Raw genomic sequence first — 19,814 nt, forward strand, 5'->3', positions numbered from 1 at the left:
GAAAAGAGCGTGCGGATAAAAATGCACTTTCAAAATTACGATCAGCAGCTTCTTAATGATTTGAATTTCGATATAACGTCATTTTAGGGGCCATGTTTCAGGAATGCGCGAGCGAAAAATGGTTTTACAAATGTATATAAAAATCCTGCGTATGGTTGTTTGGAATTTGTCCTCTTCGTGTTAGAGATTCGTACCCTGCATAGATTTAATTAGAAATTACGTCATTAGAAATAGGTATCGAAATTTGATTTATCCAGTAATTGATAAACTCTGCTAGAAAGATCTCAGCTCGTGCTTCGCATACTTGATTGTTCGGACAATTTCAAATATATGCTGTTAATCGCTTAATTTTAAGGCAATTTAAAGGCTAATTTTAAGATTTCTCAGCTGTTAAGGCCTTACGTTAAAAAGGCTAATGATATGTGCGAGTTATGTGATAAGGATGAAGAATCCGTAGTTTTGAATGATTTTAGGCCGGTGCACTCGGCTAATTTAAGAAATACTTTGAGCCGGTTAGTTGCAATTGTGAGGAGAAATCGAAAAATAGGTGCCGCTTAACTGTCAACTGCATAAGACCTTTAGCTATAAAAACAACGGAACTTTTGTTTTCTGCTTCGTTAAAAATGTTATCCAAGTCTGGCAAGGAACGACGAGAGATGAAACAAAATACTTTCGAAAAAAGTATTTCAGTATCAAAACATTATGAGAAAGTACAGCCGCGTTACTTTATAAACTGTTAACACACTGTATAGTAAAGTGGAAGGTTAAGAAATTGAAAGCGGAACAACAGTGCATAGCATCCCTGCAATATTCGGCGTAAAAGATGCCACAGTAAAAGGTGCATTGCCAAGAAAACGCTAAATTTTACCGATAAACTGACGGTGTTTATCACGAGTAGGACTACGAGGTGGAATAATTCGGTGGGGTTGCGAGTGAGGCAAACGGGTACCTTATACGGCGCGTTGGAATTATGTACTATCTATCGCTTTTTGCATTCATATATATAGAGAGAGATTTCGGTCGAAAAGACAACTCAGAATTACTTCTGTGATGTACTGTAGAAACGGAAATTAATCGACAGAATAGGACACGGTCATTTGAAAAGGAAGGGGTCATCATGAGGTACAAAATCTGTAAAAAAGGTTAAGACGCACGGACAGAATCAAAAATGTGAATAACGATAGCTAGTGTAGAAGTGGAAAATCACGGCAAAATGTCGACATATCTACCCAAGACGTAAGCCACACATTGGTATCTTGGCCTCGACACCAGTGCATCGCCAGAATGACGTCACTGACACACGAGTCGAAAGAATTCTCGCAGCTGTTAGCCGTGACCTAACGATACTTGCAGGAGATGCCGCTCTTGTCAGATACGCAATGGGTGCCACATGGCTATAGATTTTCTGGGGTTGTTCATCATGTCGTGCCAGTGGGCGGCCTCTTCGCCGGGGCCTTTCGTTCCCAACACGCATGTTCCGAGGACTGGCGTGTTTCCATGGTGACAATTTACAACGCTAATCACGAGGTGACAGTGCTTCAAATCTTCCTGCGATAAGTCGAAACTTAGCGCTTCGTTCCACACGGGATTGTTGGACGACTTTTTGGTGCTCGTTTTCTTCTTTTTCACTTTTTTGTCTCCATAAGACAGGTACACCTTCACGTAAGGATCTGAAAAGAAGTAAAAAAGCTGCTGTAATATTGTTTGACGTTTACATTATATACTCTATAATTTGTTATAAGAATAATTTTTAAAATGGTAATGTCTAACTTAACTATTAACTAATAATAACTTCGGTGGACCCTCCTGATCGATACCCGATCTCTTGAAAGTGCAGTACTCATCCAAATTACGAAGTATGTACTTAAACACGATAGGGCCGCCGACAGATGAAGCTAAATTCTTAAGACGCCGCTGCGAAAGGCACCCGAACATTCAGCGCTTAATCATAATGAAATTCAGTACATAAAACGAGTGTCATTTCCATGTCTGCCCTCAGACTGCAAAAGTCTATCTTGCATTTGATACCTCAGTAATCTGATGTATCAAATGCCAGTATAAATTTCAACACTCGCTTTGTGTCCAATTCAATTATTTTACGTACCAAGAAAGAACCAAGTTTTCCTTGTGTTTGAAAGAAAATGTTCACGAATTGGTTCTTATATATATATATATTTTTTTTTTTTCTTTATTAAAACGCTGTTACGAATTTATTACATTCTTATTTATAAAGTTTATCGAAGGCCATAAAAATTAACATGCATCGACAATTATTACATTACAATGAGTAGTATAAGCACCTTCAAGAAAGTGGATTTGTGTTTTTTATATAGTTTCTCGATATTAGTAAATTAATAAGAGAAGTATACCTCAATATAGTACGTAGAACACTTCCGTATGATACCCTCCTCTGGGTATCATACGGAAGTGTTCTATGTACTATATTGAGGTATACTCCTCTTATTAATTTACTAATATTATTATCAACGTAGAACATATTGAGTATTACAGCTCTGATTCATACTATATAGTTTCTCGATGTAGTTCATTTCTCGGGTTGCAACTCTTTCATGAGAAGTTCCCTCATGCTGTGTTATATATAAATTGGCCTTCTAATAATTATATTTGCCGTTGTTATTTGTAGATTTTGGGCAACAAGATTTGTGGAGGAAACGAAAGGGTACTCTTACCAAGAAAGGCTTGAGTTCTGCAAATTGTAGCTTCTGGAGACTTGACACCTGTGAGGTGATCTAATTGAGGTGTTTAAGGCCGCGAATGGATTGAGCAAGCTCAGTCCATTCACGGTAAAAAAAAAAAAAAAAAAACACACCAGCATTGAGCAAGCTCAATGATGATGGTTTTTTTCCCCTCTTGCTCAAACAGCACACATGAAGTTGGGGAGGGCATAAATTAAAATTGAGGAAGGATGGTTGTAGAATAGATGTGCGAAGATTTATCTTCCACCAGCGGGTGATTAATTGTTGCAACAAACTTCTATTGTTGTGGAGGTGGGCAGTTTTAATAAATTCAAGGAAGAACTGCCCAAATTATTGGAGGGTATGGACAAGAAGGGTTTTTTTTTTTTTTTTGTTGTTGGCTGATGCTATGTAAACTTGTTTCCTTGCGCTGTTTTCCCACTACTAATACTGTACTAAAAAGTAGGCGTTAATGCTAACTTTTAAACGTTAGCCAATTTCTAATTTCTACCAGTCCGATATGAAACAGTCCACTCTTCCGACTTGAATCTGCGAAACTGAAATCGCATTATTTTAAACTGCTATTGAATAGACCAGCTGTACTAGCAAAATAGGTTCGACAAGTGTTTTATGAACAGTTTTACAATAATTAATAAGCAAAGTGCAGCCATCGAATGATACCTAAAACTAAACTGCAACTGCGAATCCAGTGTTCTTTTAAAATATGTAATAATCGAAATATATTCAAGGAAACTGATATTGCTTTGCACGCACTGTTGAAAATCATTTCGTCTTAAGGTTAAGTAGCATGATGAGATATGCTTGAGAGGGAGTTCGCTATGAAGAAAAAATGTGTCTCAGCTTTCCAAAATTTATCCTTCGTACAACAGACCAATTAAATATAAACAGCAAGGAGTGAAAATACTCGGGTTCAAACTACAGTTTGAATATCATATAATTATTACTAACAAAATATTTCCAGCGCCAGCTGCAGTTTTAAGAAGAAATAACAAACTAATTTATTCAGTAGACGTCTGTAAAGAAGAGATTCATTGATTATGTCACCGCATTTTTTAAAGCTACTATAATTTATTAAGGCTCTCTCTTGTTTTTGGTTTTCTAAATTCTTCTGGCGCACTATGGCCACAGATGCCGATGCGCCTAATACACCCCCAAACAAACAATCTGACTTCTTCAGAACTGTTAAAGTAACTGTTATTGGATAGTTCTTTAGCTGCTTGTGAACTATACCACGAAGTACAGTATGTCGTAATGCTTCGAGTATGCAAAATCCAGTGTCATCTTGGGTCACTAGCCTGTTTCTCTGTCTGGTCTTCATAACGCTAATTAATTAAAGTGTGTTCGCTTAACACCAGACTTGGAATGAGGCAGGGACATTTAAGATCACCGTATTTTCCTTCCTAATTCTCCCACACCTTATCAAGATTCTGTAATTTGTCTACATTTAATAAATTTTGGAAGTTATCAGTTGGAGCAGCGACAGAGGGAAATCCCATTTCCTTTCTGGGTATTGCTTTCACGATGACCAATATTATGGTATTAATAACTGTAGTATGCTAATAGTTTTAGTGACAAGTTTTACACTCAAATGGACATCACTTAAATGTGCGAAATGTTGAATTTTACGACCTAACTGACAAAATAATGTTTTTTGTTTTTTGCATCATGCAAAGTATATTTTTTGAATCGTAGCGAGGGTAAGTTTGGGAGTTCTGTGCGCATAAATTGTGTTCCGACGCCAATTGTGTCATTTAAATCTAGCTTTTGATGAATGATCCCATTGTTCATTCCTGGTTAGTTCAGACTTTCTAAACTGGAATTACACAATACGATGCAAGGCTAACATCCCGCTTACTTTCTTGCAGCTATCCTTTGAATGCTAAAGTATTCCTAAGCATACTGGATCTGTCGGTCATATCAACTGACTATGCTAATAACATCGGGAAAATCACTCTTTTAATATACCTTTTATAACGCATTTTGATATACATTTAATAAGGTCAAAAATATTTTAAACTCCAAATTCATCAAAGTTCTAATGGCGAAATCTACTTCAAATGTATCCTTGGAATTTTCATTATCTCCCTCTCCAAACCGCCATGAGCATGCTTTTTCAGTGGACGAGTTCCATTATCAAAACTGCAATGTCTAAGATTTTTGTAAACCCACACCATTCCAAACTATGGCTGAATAATCAGCTCTCAGATGTTTTTATGGAAAAACTAATTTGTTTGTCGAACTTACAAACGTATCAGTACTTTCATTGAGTTCGTTGAACTCCTATATAGACAAGAATGTTAAACAAGGAAACAGAATTTTTTCAGCTGCTCCATAGTGCAGCCAATGGAATTGGTAGACCACATCCAAAGATTCTCCTCCTCGCACGAAGTAGTGTTAGATTCACCATGGGACGATGGCTCTGTTAATAAGCGGGGGCCTTAATAGGATCAATAATTTCAAGCAAGTAACTAAAATAATCAGTTATCAAACTGTTCTGTCCCTGGGCAGGCCAAGTTACTAGTTATTATTGTACTGACGTCGACTTCTTGGTCTTAATCAATGGAATGTTTTGGATTTTTCCTCCTTGATTTGAATACCGCTAGCGGTGACATTTGCCCAAAAACTGACCCTCAGGCATCACACTCTGATAAGGTTCAGGTTTAAGTGGATCGGCGGGTTAACAAAAATCAAGTGACTAGCGTCCGTGATCCCAACATGGTGACTGTATATTCTATCTTGTATATATTCAGTCATTATTTATGGTGTTGAAACCTGGCATTTGCAGCCCCCAACTGATGTTAAGCGAATCTATACAACAGAATATTGTTTCTTGAGATGGGCCTCATATAAGCTCCGATTTCCCACTGACAATATGACGACACAGATGGCAAATGCACTAAAAATAAGACTACCATCCTTAGTCAAAGAAAAAAAGACGGTGCTGATCACTATTTCAATAAGTTTGTCTTATCTGACCGATCCCCGCCCAACTAAAACACTAACTTGACTACAGAGCATTAATTGTGACTTGAAATTTGCCACCAGTAACAAGTATAAAAGCAACCTGCTTAACCCTTCACCTGCGAGAATGCCTTAAGAACATCGGATGTCATTTGAAAGTATCAAGTAGATGAGCTACACCAACTGAGCAATCTTGAAGCCTCGAAACCTAAGGACAGTGACGAGTTCCGTATCAATAAAGTCCTGTTGTCCTACTTTTAACTAAATGAAATGTATTACTTTCACGTAATTAGTTATATCCGTGTTCCCTTAAAATTGCGTCCTATCTAACGAACGTATATAACCCCTGGCACTGTTGCCTGATAGTCATTGTTATATATACGTTAACCTGTATAATAAAGATTGTTTATTTACAAAGCAATTACCATACCGAAAACATGAAATCCCCCAGTGAGTCCATCGGATTTCAATCTCTTCAAGCCCAAGTGATTATGCCACCTGTGGATAGCGCAGTTTGTATAATCACTGCAGTTTGTATAATCACTGTCTTTCCACACCGGGTGGAAAAACCAGAGTTCGAATCCCGTCCGAGGAATTTTTTCGAAAATGTTTTCACAACGTTGCCGAGGTAGTCGGTCTCAGACGAAGGTAGCACGGTTTTTCTCCGGGAAACTCGGTTTTCTTCCACCAAACACATATCGACCACAGAACACATGCAATTTAGAGACATATTATACGCGGCGCGATATGACCTAAGTGCTAATGCGCCTAAAATCCAACAACAACAATCTCTTCACTCTGATTTAAATTAGAAAAAAAAGTTTTCGTTAATTATCAGCCCATATCTTTAATGAAAAACCAATGCCATTATGGAATGAGAAAGCTGTCTACAATAACATTAGTCAAATTCTAAAAATGTTTCAATCAGATGGGTGTTCATGCCTTGGAATATCGGCCCAAATTGATTCGGTTTCATTTAATTCCAGATTTCTCTACTTTCAACAAGTTCTTTCTAATCAAAGAGCACGTGTTATCTTTTATCAAGATGATTCCTTCAAAGAGAGTACTTCATTTGAAATTTAAGGATCAATTTTTAACTAAGAAGTGAAATTTTCTAAAACGCAAAATATATATATCACTTTTCTCTTCCATTTCTTGTCTAAGGCCCACCTATAAGTGCAGGTGGGCGTTAATTTGTTTCTTGGAATCTTTTTAGACTTCAAACTCTAGACTTTAGACTTCAAAAACTAACGTAGAGCATCTTAGTAAAAGAATGAGAAAAGATTTCTGGCTAGTGAGATTAGAACTCATAAAAATGATGATTATTTTAAAATATATATGTATATATATTCTGGAATTATGCTACCAACCTCTGGACAGCACTGTTGTCTCTAACCTGAAACGCCTCCGATGCTTCTCACCAGGATATGCCGTTTCTGTGTAGTGCAATACCGAGGCACTACATAGAAACAGCATTTTGATATTACGCTGACGCCTAATGAGAGTTAACATCACTTCGCAAAACACGCTTGTTCTCTAACTGAAGCTTCGGGGTGAGAATATTTATAACAAAACGATGCGCGTCCTGTTCCTATTAATATGCTTTCTTGGAAAGATAAATACGTAGACATTTTTCGCACTTATTTTAAAGTTCATCGATGGCACCGTTTATGTCCTAGATACTAGTGGCGCCATCTAACGACTCTCTCGAAATTTACTCTGTCAGCTGCATGCGAAGAAATCTGAAGCTGATAAAAAAAAAAAAAAAAAAAACTGTTCAAAAATTGTAGATTAACATAATGAACAGTGGTGGACATTAGAATAAGAATGAATAATTAATAACGGTATAAATAGATCCAGAGAGGGCATAATCACTTAACAAGCTTCATTAGATACACAACATGATGTGGGGGCAGTCTTGGGTATTGACTTAGCACGTAAAACTAACAAAGCTCAAATAATTACAGAGTACTCTCCTCTTTACTGCATTGTGGATTAATTTATTGCGAACATGAAAGAAAACAAAAGCTAACATAAATTGAAGTTCCCTCAAAAATAAAATGCGCACTTTCCAAATTGAGGTTTCTCATTCGTGATGAAGAAAGATGATGAGAGTAAAATAATATGAACCCAGCAGCTTGAACAAAAATGAGCTTTTGGCATTAGTTACGTGTATTTCAATCGATCAGATTACAGGGTGGAAACCGGGGCAAAACTAATTCTGAAAACGAAGAAATCTAGTCAAAACGCACTCCACAGAAAGAAAATCGGGACACTGTGGGACTCGTATATAAAACCGCGAGTAAAGTAATTTCAATCTTTCTAACTTTTTCAAACACTCCAGTATTAGCAACGCTAATGTTATTTCATAAAGCAGCGCGCGAAAGAGAGTAATTTTAATTTTGGCTCAGTTAAAATTAATCAGATTACTGTAAGAGCAGAAAAATTCTAATCCAGTTAAAATTATTTTATAAATAATAACTAAATGTTCCAGCACGAAAACAGATTAAAAACAATTTTGTAAGGATTTTGATATATTGTCATTAACCGTATTGAGCAAACATGGTCAACTGAAATGCGTGTACTGCTACATTCTCGAATAATCCACCCGGCTTTTTTTATTTTTAACGAAAACACCAAACACAGGTATTAGAAACTATAGAACTTGATACCATGCACAGGTTGAAGGTTGAGAAAACAGAAAATCAGATTTGAATTTCTGTAGCTTGTAATTTTCGGGAAGTACGTGTGAAGGACGGTCGTTCCAGAAAACATGTTGAATGGGAAAGAGAAGTCGAAAGGACAAGCAAGAAGACGAAAATTTAGTTTGGAGTTGGACAGTGAATGAATGTTGACTGATTTTGGGACGTTTTCGGACTAGTTTGGGAGAGACATGGAGGATTAAAGCAAATTCGGGAGGACTGCCCGTGAAAGTATCAATTGAAAAGGCAAGCAGGGGAAACTGAAAGTTTATGAAACAGAGAGTGAATAGACTTGAGATGTGTCATTAAATAGCCCGATTTCCCTCTTTTCAATGGCGTCTAGAAGTTTGGGAGAGATTTTTGGGGCACCTACCCCAGATGTTAGAACAACATCTGGGGTAGGTGCCTCAAACCTGATAGAACAACCCTGATAGGATGGATTTGAGATTTGATTTTACAGAATGAATATTTATTTAGAAAAAAATAAGGCATCAGCATGTGATTTTGTCTAAAATTCGTGTCATTGAAGAAAGGGCAAAGGAACGATAAGCGCTTTTTTCGGACTAAACACACCTTCCGAACATAATGAGATCAGTAGTAACTACCCATCAGTAGTACCGCGCATCAGTAGTAACTACCCAATCTGCCCAGATCGAAAAAGCCATCCCACCAGACTCCAGCGGAAGTTCCACGCCAGAAACTACCAATCAGCAAGTACAAATCACCGAGCCGACAATCATTTCCCCCATAAATGATGGCATAACCTGCACTTTTTCTGTTGCAAGTAGATTCAACTCACATTGAAGGAATCATACATGACGTGGCTACCTCGACCACAAAGTGTCGCCAAAGGATGACAGCTTTGATGGGTGTGGAAAACTTCTCGCAGGTAATCAAACCAGATAACTGAATACTCTTATTAATGTGATTAAACAAATTTAAAGCAAAAAGACTCAAAGAAATACAACTCGAGGCAGATAGAACAGAGCCGTCAAAATGGCCAAGGAGATATCTCAAAAGAATATAGGGTATCAGCATATCTTCATGTTCAAAAAAATCTAAAGCAACTCACTAAATTTCAACCCAGCTATATTAAAGAGAAACAATCTTCCACTAACAGGAAACACAGCAACCAGTCCCCACCTCGATATGACTTATTTTCCTGTATCAGAGGACCCTTGTGAACCAAAATATATCTAAAGCACTCTGATAATCTGGCTTCTCAAATTACTCCCTAACTAGACTTCAGAGTAAGTTCTGATACCAATGACAGTCCTATTTATGTACATATTTGTCTCATAGCAGTCATCTTTCCGACAACAGCGACCTAAATCCCATTTTGATGGGACATCAAATAAAGATAGTGTTGTAAATACAAATGCCCAGATGGCTATTCCCACTCAAGAAACATCCTCGAAGCCAAAACAGTCGATCAATCCAACATACTGGAGACCATATATAACTTAATATCCATCCAAACAATGTCGAGAATATTCATATCGAGACAATCCGCAATATCTAAATTCATTGAGGAACAAATAGGGATCAAGGTGGCTGTGAAACCTTTGAAAACAAATTGTCCCCTATTATGCCTCATTCCTTGTGGCAAACGTGAACTGAAATTATTGGATACCAGAACCTGGCCCAGGAATACTAATAAACATGTATCATTCATAATATAAAAATGAAGAGACCTCATCTTCTTCCTATTGCCTGAGATCGACTACAGTACACGAATAGCAATGAATATCAACTAATGTTCATCTCCTTGACCGAAATCTGGTTATCACATGGAAGGCAACTGGATGTAATAGGTCAGCCTCATGCTTACCCCAGTCTCCATAATTCTGGGGATAGCGGATGCGGCAGAGGTGTTAGTATTAGCATTAGTAGAGGCATATGATGCAAAAAAGCAAACTCATGCAGCATCAGCCAAAGAAAAAAAAAAAAAAAACACGCTCCCATTTCACCCCTTCGTTCGTTCCAAGTACCTGTCCAGCTGAGCCTTAAATTTATTTAGGCTATCAATTTCCACAACAAAGGATAGAAGTCTGTTCCACCAACCAACCACCCGCTTGTTAAAGGCAAATGTGTTAGCATTAGCATTAGCATTAGTAGAGGCATTTGATGCAAGAAAGCAAGCTTATGCAGCATCAGCCAAAAAAAAAAAAAAAAAAAAAAAGTAACATAAATAAATAAAAATAACCACTTCCACTTCACCCCTCTGTTCGTTCGAAATACCTGTCCAGCTGAGCCTTAAACTTATTTAGGCTATCAACTTCCACGACAAGGGATGGAAGTCTGTTCCACCCACCAACCACCCGCTGGCTAAAGGCAAATTTCCGCACATCTATCCTACATCTGTCTTTCCTCAATTTGAATTTATGCCCTCTCAGGTGATTTTTCTGAGCTAGAGGAAGAATCCCATCAGCATTGAGCATGCTCAAACCATTCAAGGCTTTGTACACCTCTATCAGATCACCCCGCTGGTGCCTAGTTTCCAGACACTGTAATTTGCAAAACTTAAGCCTTTCTTCGTAAGAGAACCCCTTTGTCCCATTCACCAATCTAGTTGCCCTTCTCTGTACTCGTTCCAGCAGCTCTACATCCTTCCTGAAATGAGGCCTCCAGGCCTGTATACAGTACTCTAGGTGTGGCCTGACCATTGCCTTATACAAGGGAATAATCACCTCCTTATCCCTGCTAGAAAAATTCCTATATATCATTGACAATACACCATGAGCTACTCTTGCAGCTCGTCTGCACTGCTCAGAGAACTTCATATCTGCCTGCACCACCACCCCCAGGTCCCTTTCATTCTCTACCACTGTCAGTGTAGTACCACAGAGTTGATACGTTGCTCTGGGGTTGCTGTTTCCCATATGTAGTACTTTACATTTGTCAATGTTAAACTTCATTTGCCACCTCGAAGCCCATCTGCTCAACCTTTCCAAATCCTGTTGCAGCAGCATAGTGTCAGTAGTGTCCTTGACAACCCTGCCAACCTTCGTATCGTCTGCAAACTTGGACATTAAGCCTGATATACCATCATCAATATCATTTATAAATACAGAAAACAATAAAGGCCCCAATACTGAACCCTGAGGGACTCCACTAATAACATTAGTCCACGATGAGCAGTGTCCATTGATTACCACTCTCTGTCTTCTCCCCCTCAACCACCCCTTTATCCATAGCAGCAACTTGCCTCCAATGCCACACTGCTCCAATTTGTGCAGCAGTCTTCCATGTGCAACAGTATCAAAAGCCTTTCTAAGATCCAAGTATATAATATCAAAGTTATTCCCTGCATCCAGTTCTTTTGTGACTGCATCATAGTATCCAATCAAATTGGTCAGGCAAGACTTCCCCTTAACAAAACCATGCTGTGTCCTAGCTATAACTGAAGTCTTGTCTAGATGATCCTGCAGTGCTTCTTTCACCAGTGCCTCCATTAATTTTCCGGGAACAGAAGTTAAACTCACAGGTCTATAATTACTTGTGTCAGCCTTTGATCCCCCTTTGTGAATTGGGGTCACATTTGCACATCTCCAGTCAATGGGTACCTCCCCTGAGTCCAAGGAAGCTCTCATAATTATGGCTAAGGGTTTGCTTACCTCCTTTGCTGCCTCCTTTAATATAACTGGATAGATCCCATCCACCCCAGGTGCCTTTCTTGTGTTTATCTTCAACAATTTCTCCTCCACTTTGCTCTCAGTTATTACAAGATTCTCTAGCTTACTGCTAGAGTTGAATACACCTCTGGCATTCCCCTCGCTGAATAACTCCTCATGTGTGAATGTCGATGCAAAATATTCATTTAGTTTGTTAGCTACCCGAGCAGGGTCATCAACAGTTGACCCATCGATCTCAAGTGGACCAATCTGATTCATCCCCTTCCTTCTAGAGTTTACATAAGTAAAGAACTCTTTGCTGTTTTTCTTCGCATCCCTTGGCAAGGATCTCTCGTAATCTGCCTTCGCCTGCCTAACCTCCTTTGTAACTTGGTTACAGATCAACTTGTATCTATCATAGGCGTCCGTGTCACGTGTTAATTTGTATGTATCCCATGCATTTTTCTTCTCTGCCATATGCCTCATTAGTTCATCTGACAACCATTTAGGCCTAAACCTTGAACAATATTTCTTAGTTGGTATGTAAAGCCTAGTAGCTTCCACGATAAGTTCTTTGAATGCTTCCCATTTTGAATTTGCTGTTGGCAATATCATCAGTTGATCCCACTGTATAGAATTTAAATACTGTCTCAGTCCATTGTAGTCGCCTTTACGAAAGCAATACCCCTTCCCTTTACCCCTAATGGTAGTTACCTCTTTGAGTAACTCCCACTTCAGCACACTGTGATCACTGCCACCAAGTGGTTCATTTATCTGCAGATTCTTAATGCATGAAGAATCACTACTGATAATCAAATCAAGAGTATTACTCCCTCTAGTTGCCTCCCGAACATGCTGATGTAGAAAACAATCATCCAATAAATCCACAAAAGCCTTGCTACTGTGTGAGTGACCAGCCCCCAAATTCCAGTCAATATCTGGGAAATTAAAATCCCCCATTATAAGACTCTCTGATTTACTGGCCCACTCTATTTCTCCGAACAGTTTCTTATTATACTCATCAGAGTCATTAGGCCTATAGCACACTCCTACTCTCAATTTTGATCTCCCAATGCTTATGTCACACCAAACTGACTCGACACTGCACTGTCCAGCGATGTCGACTGGCTTCACTTCCTTGGATTTTATGTGTTTTTTAACTAATAGCATAACCCCTCCTCCCTTCCTATCCTGTCTATCCTTTCTGTAGACATTGTACTCCCCAAATTCCAGTTCTGCATTTCTTATATCTGTGTGACACCACGTCTCTGAAATCCCCACAATATCTGCCTTTGATGTTTTGAGCAATGTGTTAATGTTAATGTACTCATCCAGTTACGAACAATCCAGATTCCTGGTGACCAAACCAGATAACCTTGAAGCCCTATGCGTCAAATTCAGAAGAGATGCCATACAACTCCAAATTTGTCTTGTATATCTACCCCCGACCATACAGAAGATTTACGGAGCGAACTCATAGCATGGATAGGAGTTCGCTCCATGAATCAGCCAACCTAACCCCCAATACGCCGACGTTCATTATAGGCGATTTTAACATGCCTACACCGAAGCATGAGGAGGCCACTGAATATCGCATAACAGTTACTAGCTTAGTCCAGCAGATCACACCTCCTACCAGGGGGGAACCAGATGCTGGATCTTCTATTCCACATTCTCCCACACCTTAGTCTGACTGAACATCACAGGTTCCCTTCTGATCACTCTTCCATCTCGATTAAGTTCAACGTTACTAACAATTGAAACGCAGGCGAAGCATTCGGGAATGAAGAAGTGATGACCAAAACAGTATACTCCATAAAGTACTTAACCCAGAAATCATCCTTGCACGTCTCACAAAAGTGAATTGGAAGGTTCAACAACATGAATCAATATACATCGTCACATGCAAACTAGCAAACCAACTAGCTGAAGTTGCCACCCAAGAAGCTTCTAAGCAAATAAAATTCTCTCGAAGATCTAACACATGGTTCAATGCTGAAGTCAGAGAAGCATTCAAGAGGACACAAACTTTCCGAAAAATGGAACAACTATTATAACTCAACTGACTACTACATGTAAAGAAAGAGCGAGCCACCTTCCTTAAATGTAAACGAAATTTCCCTGTTCACGTGTCCTTCTTCATTTCCATGAATAAATAATTCTATTATTAAAGGCAATCCGGAAACTGGTACTCAACTGAATAAACCACTACAAACGTATAACATTCAAATGGAACAAGGATTTTCACATGGAAGAGAACGTATTTGAGGAATGAGCATCTTTGACTTTCATCAGACCAAAGAACCCCCAAACTAGATATGAATAACAGCAAGGTTACTACTTTCAGCCTGTTTAAAATTTTAGTTTGAACTGATTAATAACTGGTTTATACTTGTTGCGAGTTTTCGTGTAGGTAGAAAATAAACCTGGAAATTTGGACACAAGTGAATTGTGATATGCAACGTATGCCCAAGGTTTTGACCATGTAACATCTTTGTTTTTGGTTTAGTCTCCCAAGAATTTATGATTATTTAGCACCATGTATTCTCTGGGGGGGAGGAATATTGGTATGCACCTAGTAAATCTAAATTTTACCTTCGTGACACGAGAATACGCAGAAATCTTCAAGGTTGGGCTTGTTAGAATACGTAGCGAAATACGAGGCTGGCTTCGTAAATCGCTGCCACACCCCAATATTTTGTAATTGTATTATTACAAATTTTCTCAACAGCGCACCTTAATCTAATCTAAGCTGAAACAGTTTTAGGTTAAGTCAGGGGAAAAACATTAACAATATAATCTAAAATACAGTAGGATATATAAGCAGGGCGTATCATAACATATGGGACCCATTTCATGGATGAATTTAGAGCTTTGCTTCCAAGTTACAACCATTTTTGTGTTACAGCAACTATCTGCTTATGTTTACAGAAATGCTCAAAATGACCACCGTGCGGTTGAATACAAACCTGCAAATAGACTTCCTCACCCCTCAAAATTTCTAGGTGTCTGTCGGATTTGCTGTTCTGCTGTGATAGATCCATTACCATCTAAAACCTCCTTTTTCTAAATTAACTAGTTTCCGCAACTCGTTCATCACTCTCTGAATGGGATCTTATTTGGAACATGGTGATTAGGAAAGTTTTCTGCAAACAGACGTCATGCATCGGCTGCCTCACATCCAGCGAGTTCACACATGAGATGCTCTGCCATATCTCGATTTGAATAAGCCTCTATTATCACAGAAAATGCGCAGTGCGAAAATATTAACTAAATGTAGTGCTCTGACAAGGGCACTACATTTAGAGCTTGTTAATATTTTCGTACAAAACAATTTATTTATATAAGTTACATAATTCAGAACAAAACAATTTATTTCCATATGCAGAGTCCATTTATTTCCGTTTGTGAATAACGTGAGGAATAAAGTATGGTCCTACTTGAAGCACAGAAGGAACTTTTCATCATGGCCAACATTGACTTGCCTTGACTTATACTTCGCAGTATATAAGACTTTTTTTGCACTTTGGCTGAAATGAAACTAGACAGCCAAAAACTGCTGTGAAACTGGCTTAAAGTAGAATGTCAAAAATGTAAAGTTGCATTACGTTTATTTCCAATAAGTACAAAGGGTACTAGGAAAGTTTTGCAATACAGCTTTGTTTATTTAATTTTTTCAAAGTAATTTCCTCTACATTCAATACACCTCTCCATCCTCCGAAACCAATCTTTAAACCAGTTCTGCCAAGTTTCACTAGGGAGTAAAGCACACTCGTTGTCCCAAGCCCGTAGAAGGTCCTCATCACTGGAAAACCGCCTCCCTTTTAGCTTCATTTTCACATGCGGGAACAGTGCAAAGTCGCAGGGAGCAAGGTCTGGACTGTAGGGAGGGTTCTCGAGAAGTTTCAGTCCTGTCGTGGTCAAATATTCGGTGCAGGCTTTGGCGCGGTGAGCTGGAGCATTATCGTGATGGAGGTACCAGGTGTCCATTCTTGACTTTGGCCGCAGGTTCTTCATAGATCCAATGACTTTAGGCAGGCATTGTTCAGTATACCACTTAGCTGTGACTGTCTTCTGCGTGTCCAAAAATGACACGTTCCAGAATTCCACTCGATTTGAAAAATACAGCTATCATTTTCTTCTTTACAAATCGGGATTTTCTGACAATTACGGGTGTGTCGTCGTCATCATCAAAGACCCAAACTTTGTTTTGAGCCTTTGTCGGCAGATCGTAATAGTACAGCCAAGTCTCATCACCTGTCACGATGTTGTTCACATACCGAGATTGTCCCTTATCAAACTTTTTTAACATCTCCCGGCACCAAGTCACATGTCGTGTCATCTGGTCTTCAGTCAGTTGATGCGGCACCCAGAGAGAACAAAGTTTCTTCACGTGCAAATGATCTTGCAGAATCGAACGAATTGCTGGTGCATTTAGGCCCAAAGTATCCTCTATCTGTTGGTAGGTCACTCGCCTGTTTTCGTCAAGCATTTTCCTCACAGCAGTAACGTTTTCCTCCGTAACTGACGTTCGTGGCCTTCCCGGCCTCTCAGAATCCTCCAGAGTGAAATTTCCCCTTTGGAATTCTCTATACTACCTGAATATCGTTGTACGATGTGGACAATCATCATCTAGTGCAAGAGTCTTTTCTTCTAAGCCCTGGTCTATGGTTAAACCACGCACAAAATTATACCGCAAAACTGTCCTTATCTCATTTCGTGACCACGATGCCATCACAAACACTTTACACGCTCACTACTAATGAATAACGGAGCCCATCGACTTGGCGCAGCGGCTACTATGCACGTATGAACATGTCTCAACATGCAGCAACAAGCAGCTTCCTGTGATTCATTGTTGCGTCATATTGCAAAACTTTCCTAGTACCCTTTGTAGAAGAAGTATTTCAACATTATGCTTAGCCTTAATTATTGCCTTTAAGTAGAAATTAGTTGACATCTACTGGTTTGCCTTGAATCATGCTACAATCTGAAGTGCACATGTTATCTTTACGTTATTTCTGGGAATTCGGCTTTAATTTTTGAACAGTTTTATGCGAAATTTATTATTATTATTTATTCATGTTTGAGTAATGCGTAGTGAAGCAATTTGTAAGCAGCACAAAGGTACAAGATTCTCTCCTTGTACAGTATAATACACTATAGGAGGGGGGGATGGCGGATTATAATAAAATAAATCATAAAAATCTATACTAAAATGTTCACAGTTTTAATGGCAATTTGCAACTGCATTCAAAAGAACGTGATGTGGAGAGACCTTTGTAATCATCATTGGTACAAAAGTTAATTTGTGAATACAATTAGCGGATGGAGACTTCATTGGTCGGTTCTGCAGCAAAGGAAGGTTTATTTTAATTGACTCGACATATTTTCATTGGCGGCTGCCACTATATGGGTTGGAGTTAAGTATTTCTTGTTGAAAGACAGCAGTCAGTTCAATAGGCCTTATCAGAGCATAATTATGAAATCGGTTTATGATTTCAGTTATATTTGACAGAAACATCCTGTTTAGACTTTTCAAAGAGGTCAGGTTGAAGCGTAGTGGCCCTATTTGCATACCTCCGGAACGTCTCTGACTTCGTGGAAGTGAGTTTATGGCGGAAGGTATTGATTCATCATATATGGATGTCAGTAACTTGGCCAAAATATTTGTTCTAATGGCAAAAAACTTCCACGATATCCATTCCATGTTCGCGTATAAAATTCTTCTTGATTTTATGAAGGGAAACTGAATACCTTATTTGACCAACTAAGTAGACAATATTCTGTGCTTCAAAAGGTTTTCACGTGTTTCCACAGCAGATGACCAAATCACGATGCGACCGGGAAAACTCACCTAAGAATCACTAGATTAGCATCATATACTTCAGCCAGTTCTTGTTTAGAGCTCCAGATGGTGGCTAAACGGCCTCCGTAGCCGAGTGGGCAGGAGCGGGGGTGCAGTAGCACACGCTCTTTGAGTAGACCGGGGTTCAAGCCCCTGACTGCTGAATACGGTCGATCTGCCAACCCGCACTGGACCAGCGTGGCAGATTATGGTCCATTTCCCTCAGCATGAATTGTTGAGGAGGCTTCCATCCTGCAGTGGGTTGATAATGGCTGCACTTTACTTTTTTTACTTTTATGGTGGCTAAAATTTTATTCCTAGTGATGATGAAATCATCTGTGAAGGACAGCTTGTCGTCCCAGGTTACCCCCAGGTCCTTGTGATGTTTGACTTCCAGGGCAGGCTGACCATTGAGGAGTACGGTGATTTCAAATTTCTTTCGCCTTCTGGAGAACGATCTGGGCAGTTTTCAGAGGATGGATTTAATTTAACACCAAACGAACCAAGGAAGTCAGCAATATCGGTTATCTACTCCTCTCTTGTAGGGCAACCTTTTGCCATCAGCATTAGTATTTGACGGAAAGAACATTTTATGGTCACCGCGCAGGAAGGAATGCTATTAGGTTAAAACTGATATTAAAATCTTTAGATTCACAATTCTATGCCCCTCTGTTAATAATTTCTATAGTAGAGAGTAAGTTTCCCGTAATGCGATTGTGAGACTCCAGGATACGGATAAGTGGTTGAATATAAGTATCCTGTCATATAAGTGGCTTGGATGCACAGGAACATCTTTGGAATCTATTTTTACTTTTCCTGTTTAAGGCAGTTTGGATCCTGCAATTTGTCTCTAAAATGTTTATTAGTTATAGTTTATCTGTTTTCTATAGCTGAGTGAAGGTGGAATGGGCGATGACCAAAACGTTGATTATTTATTTGCTTGATGATTGATTTCTCGAAAATTCTTGATAAGTTAGATCCTACGGAAATAAGCCTATAGTATTTCCAGGTTTCGAGTCTGTTAATTTTATTTTACAACGGTCTCTCCACATCACGTTCTTTTGAATGCAGTTGCAAAGTGCCATTAAAACTGTGAACATAATATTATGAAGTGTTTTTATGATTTATCTTTTTTAGATATCGGTTGTACGTTTTCCAGGCTTCGGAGATAGTGGTAGTCTCTATGATTCTATTGAAAGTATGCGATAGGAAGTCTAGCTGGTAAGGATTTCATACCTTAATAATGAAAAGTGGGAATTTCTTTGGGCCAGTGGTGCACTTGTTAAGGAAGCCACTGATGATGGCGGCTAATTCCTTGCTAGAGATAGCTTCTTCTAGAGGAAGGTCCAATGTGTTACCAGGCTTGAAGGTCTTCCGGATCATACGGAAACTTTTTTCTTAGTTGTTAAATAATCTTGCAAGTTTCTCGTAGATCATCTTGTTATGGATGTGTTGAAATAGCTCTTTTCCTCTTGTATGAGACATGGGATTTTGCGATTTCTATTCTTCACCATTCTCAACAAGCTGTCTGCTTGTCGTTGAAGTAGATATTCATTTGACTGGAGAACCAGGGCCTCGTCACTCTCACAGATTTTTCTTTTTGCTGCTCCTGTTTGAGCAATAGTTCAGAGATAATCTACGATGCAGACAATTGCTTGAGGTGGGGGTAGTTTATAGATGTTGTTCCAGTTGATTGATTTCGGTTCTTGAGAATTACTTCTTTCTGAATAAACTTCGCTGAGAAGGAGAGTTTTGTCGTTGATTGTTGCTTTAATCCTGGTTACTGCTTGTAATCGAAGGGCAGTGATGGCAAAAACTATATTCCATAATCCAGTAGGGCAACATTAGTTATATTCAGGCAGATAAGATCCAGTCCTTGTAGATGGGGTCTGTAGAGGGTAAATATCTAATGATGCAAGAAGGTTATTCAATTCTGCTTTTGCCTCTGTATATCGTGGGAGGGCATATTAAG

At 39.0% G+C, this 19,814-nt stretch overlaps 1 protein-coding gene across 1 annotated transcript in view; it reads right to left on the reverse strand.

The window, feature by feature from the left end:
- Positions 1 to 316: 316 nt before the first annotated feature.
- The window catches only part of Sytbeta (Synaptotagmin beta), a 184,429-nt gene continuing 164,931 nt past the window's right edge, over positions 317 to 19,814 (reverse strand). The window contains exon 7 of the mRNA XM_090389319.1: positions 317 to 1,670. Coding sequence (XP_090245445.1) covers positions 1,369 to 1,670 — 302 coding nt within the window. The 3' untranslated portion in view covers positions 317 to 1,368. The remainder of the gene's footprint in view (positions 1,671 to 19,814) is intronic.

This window comes from Mastigoproctus giganteus, chromosome 14, assembly GCF_048544385.1.
Source record: "Mastigoproctus giganteus isolate SK-2022 chromosome 14, ASM4854438v1, whole genome shotgun sequence".
Classification (NCBI taxonomy): Eukaryota; Metazoa; Arthropoda; class Arachnida; order Uropygi; family Thelyphonidae; genus Mastigoproctus; species Mastigoproctus giganteus.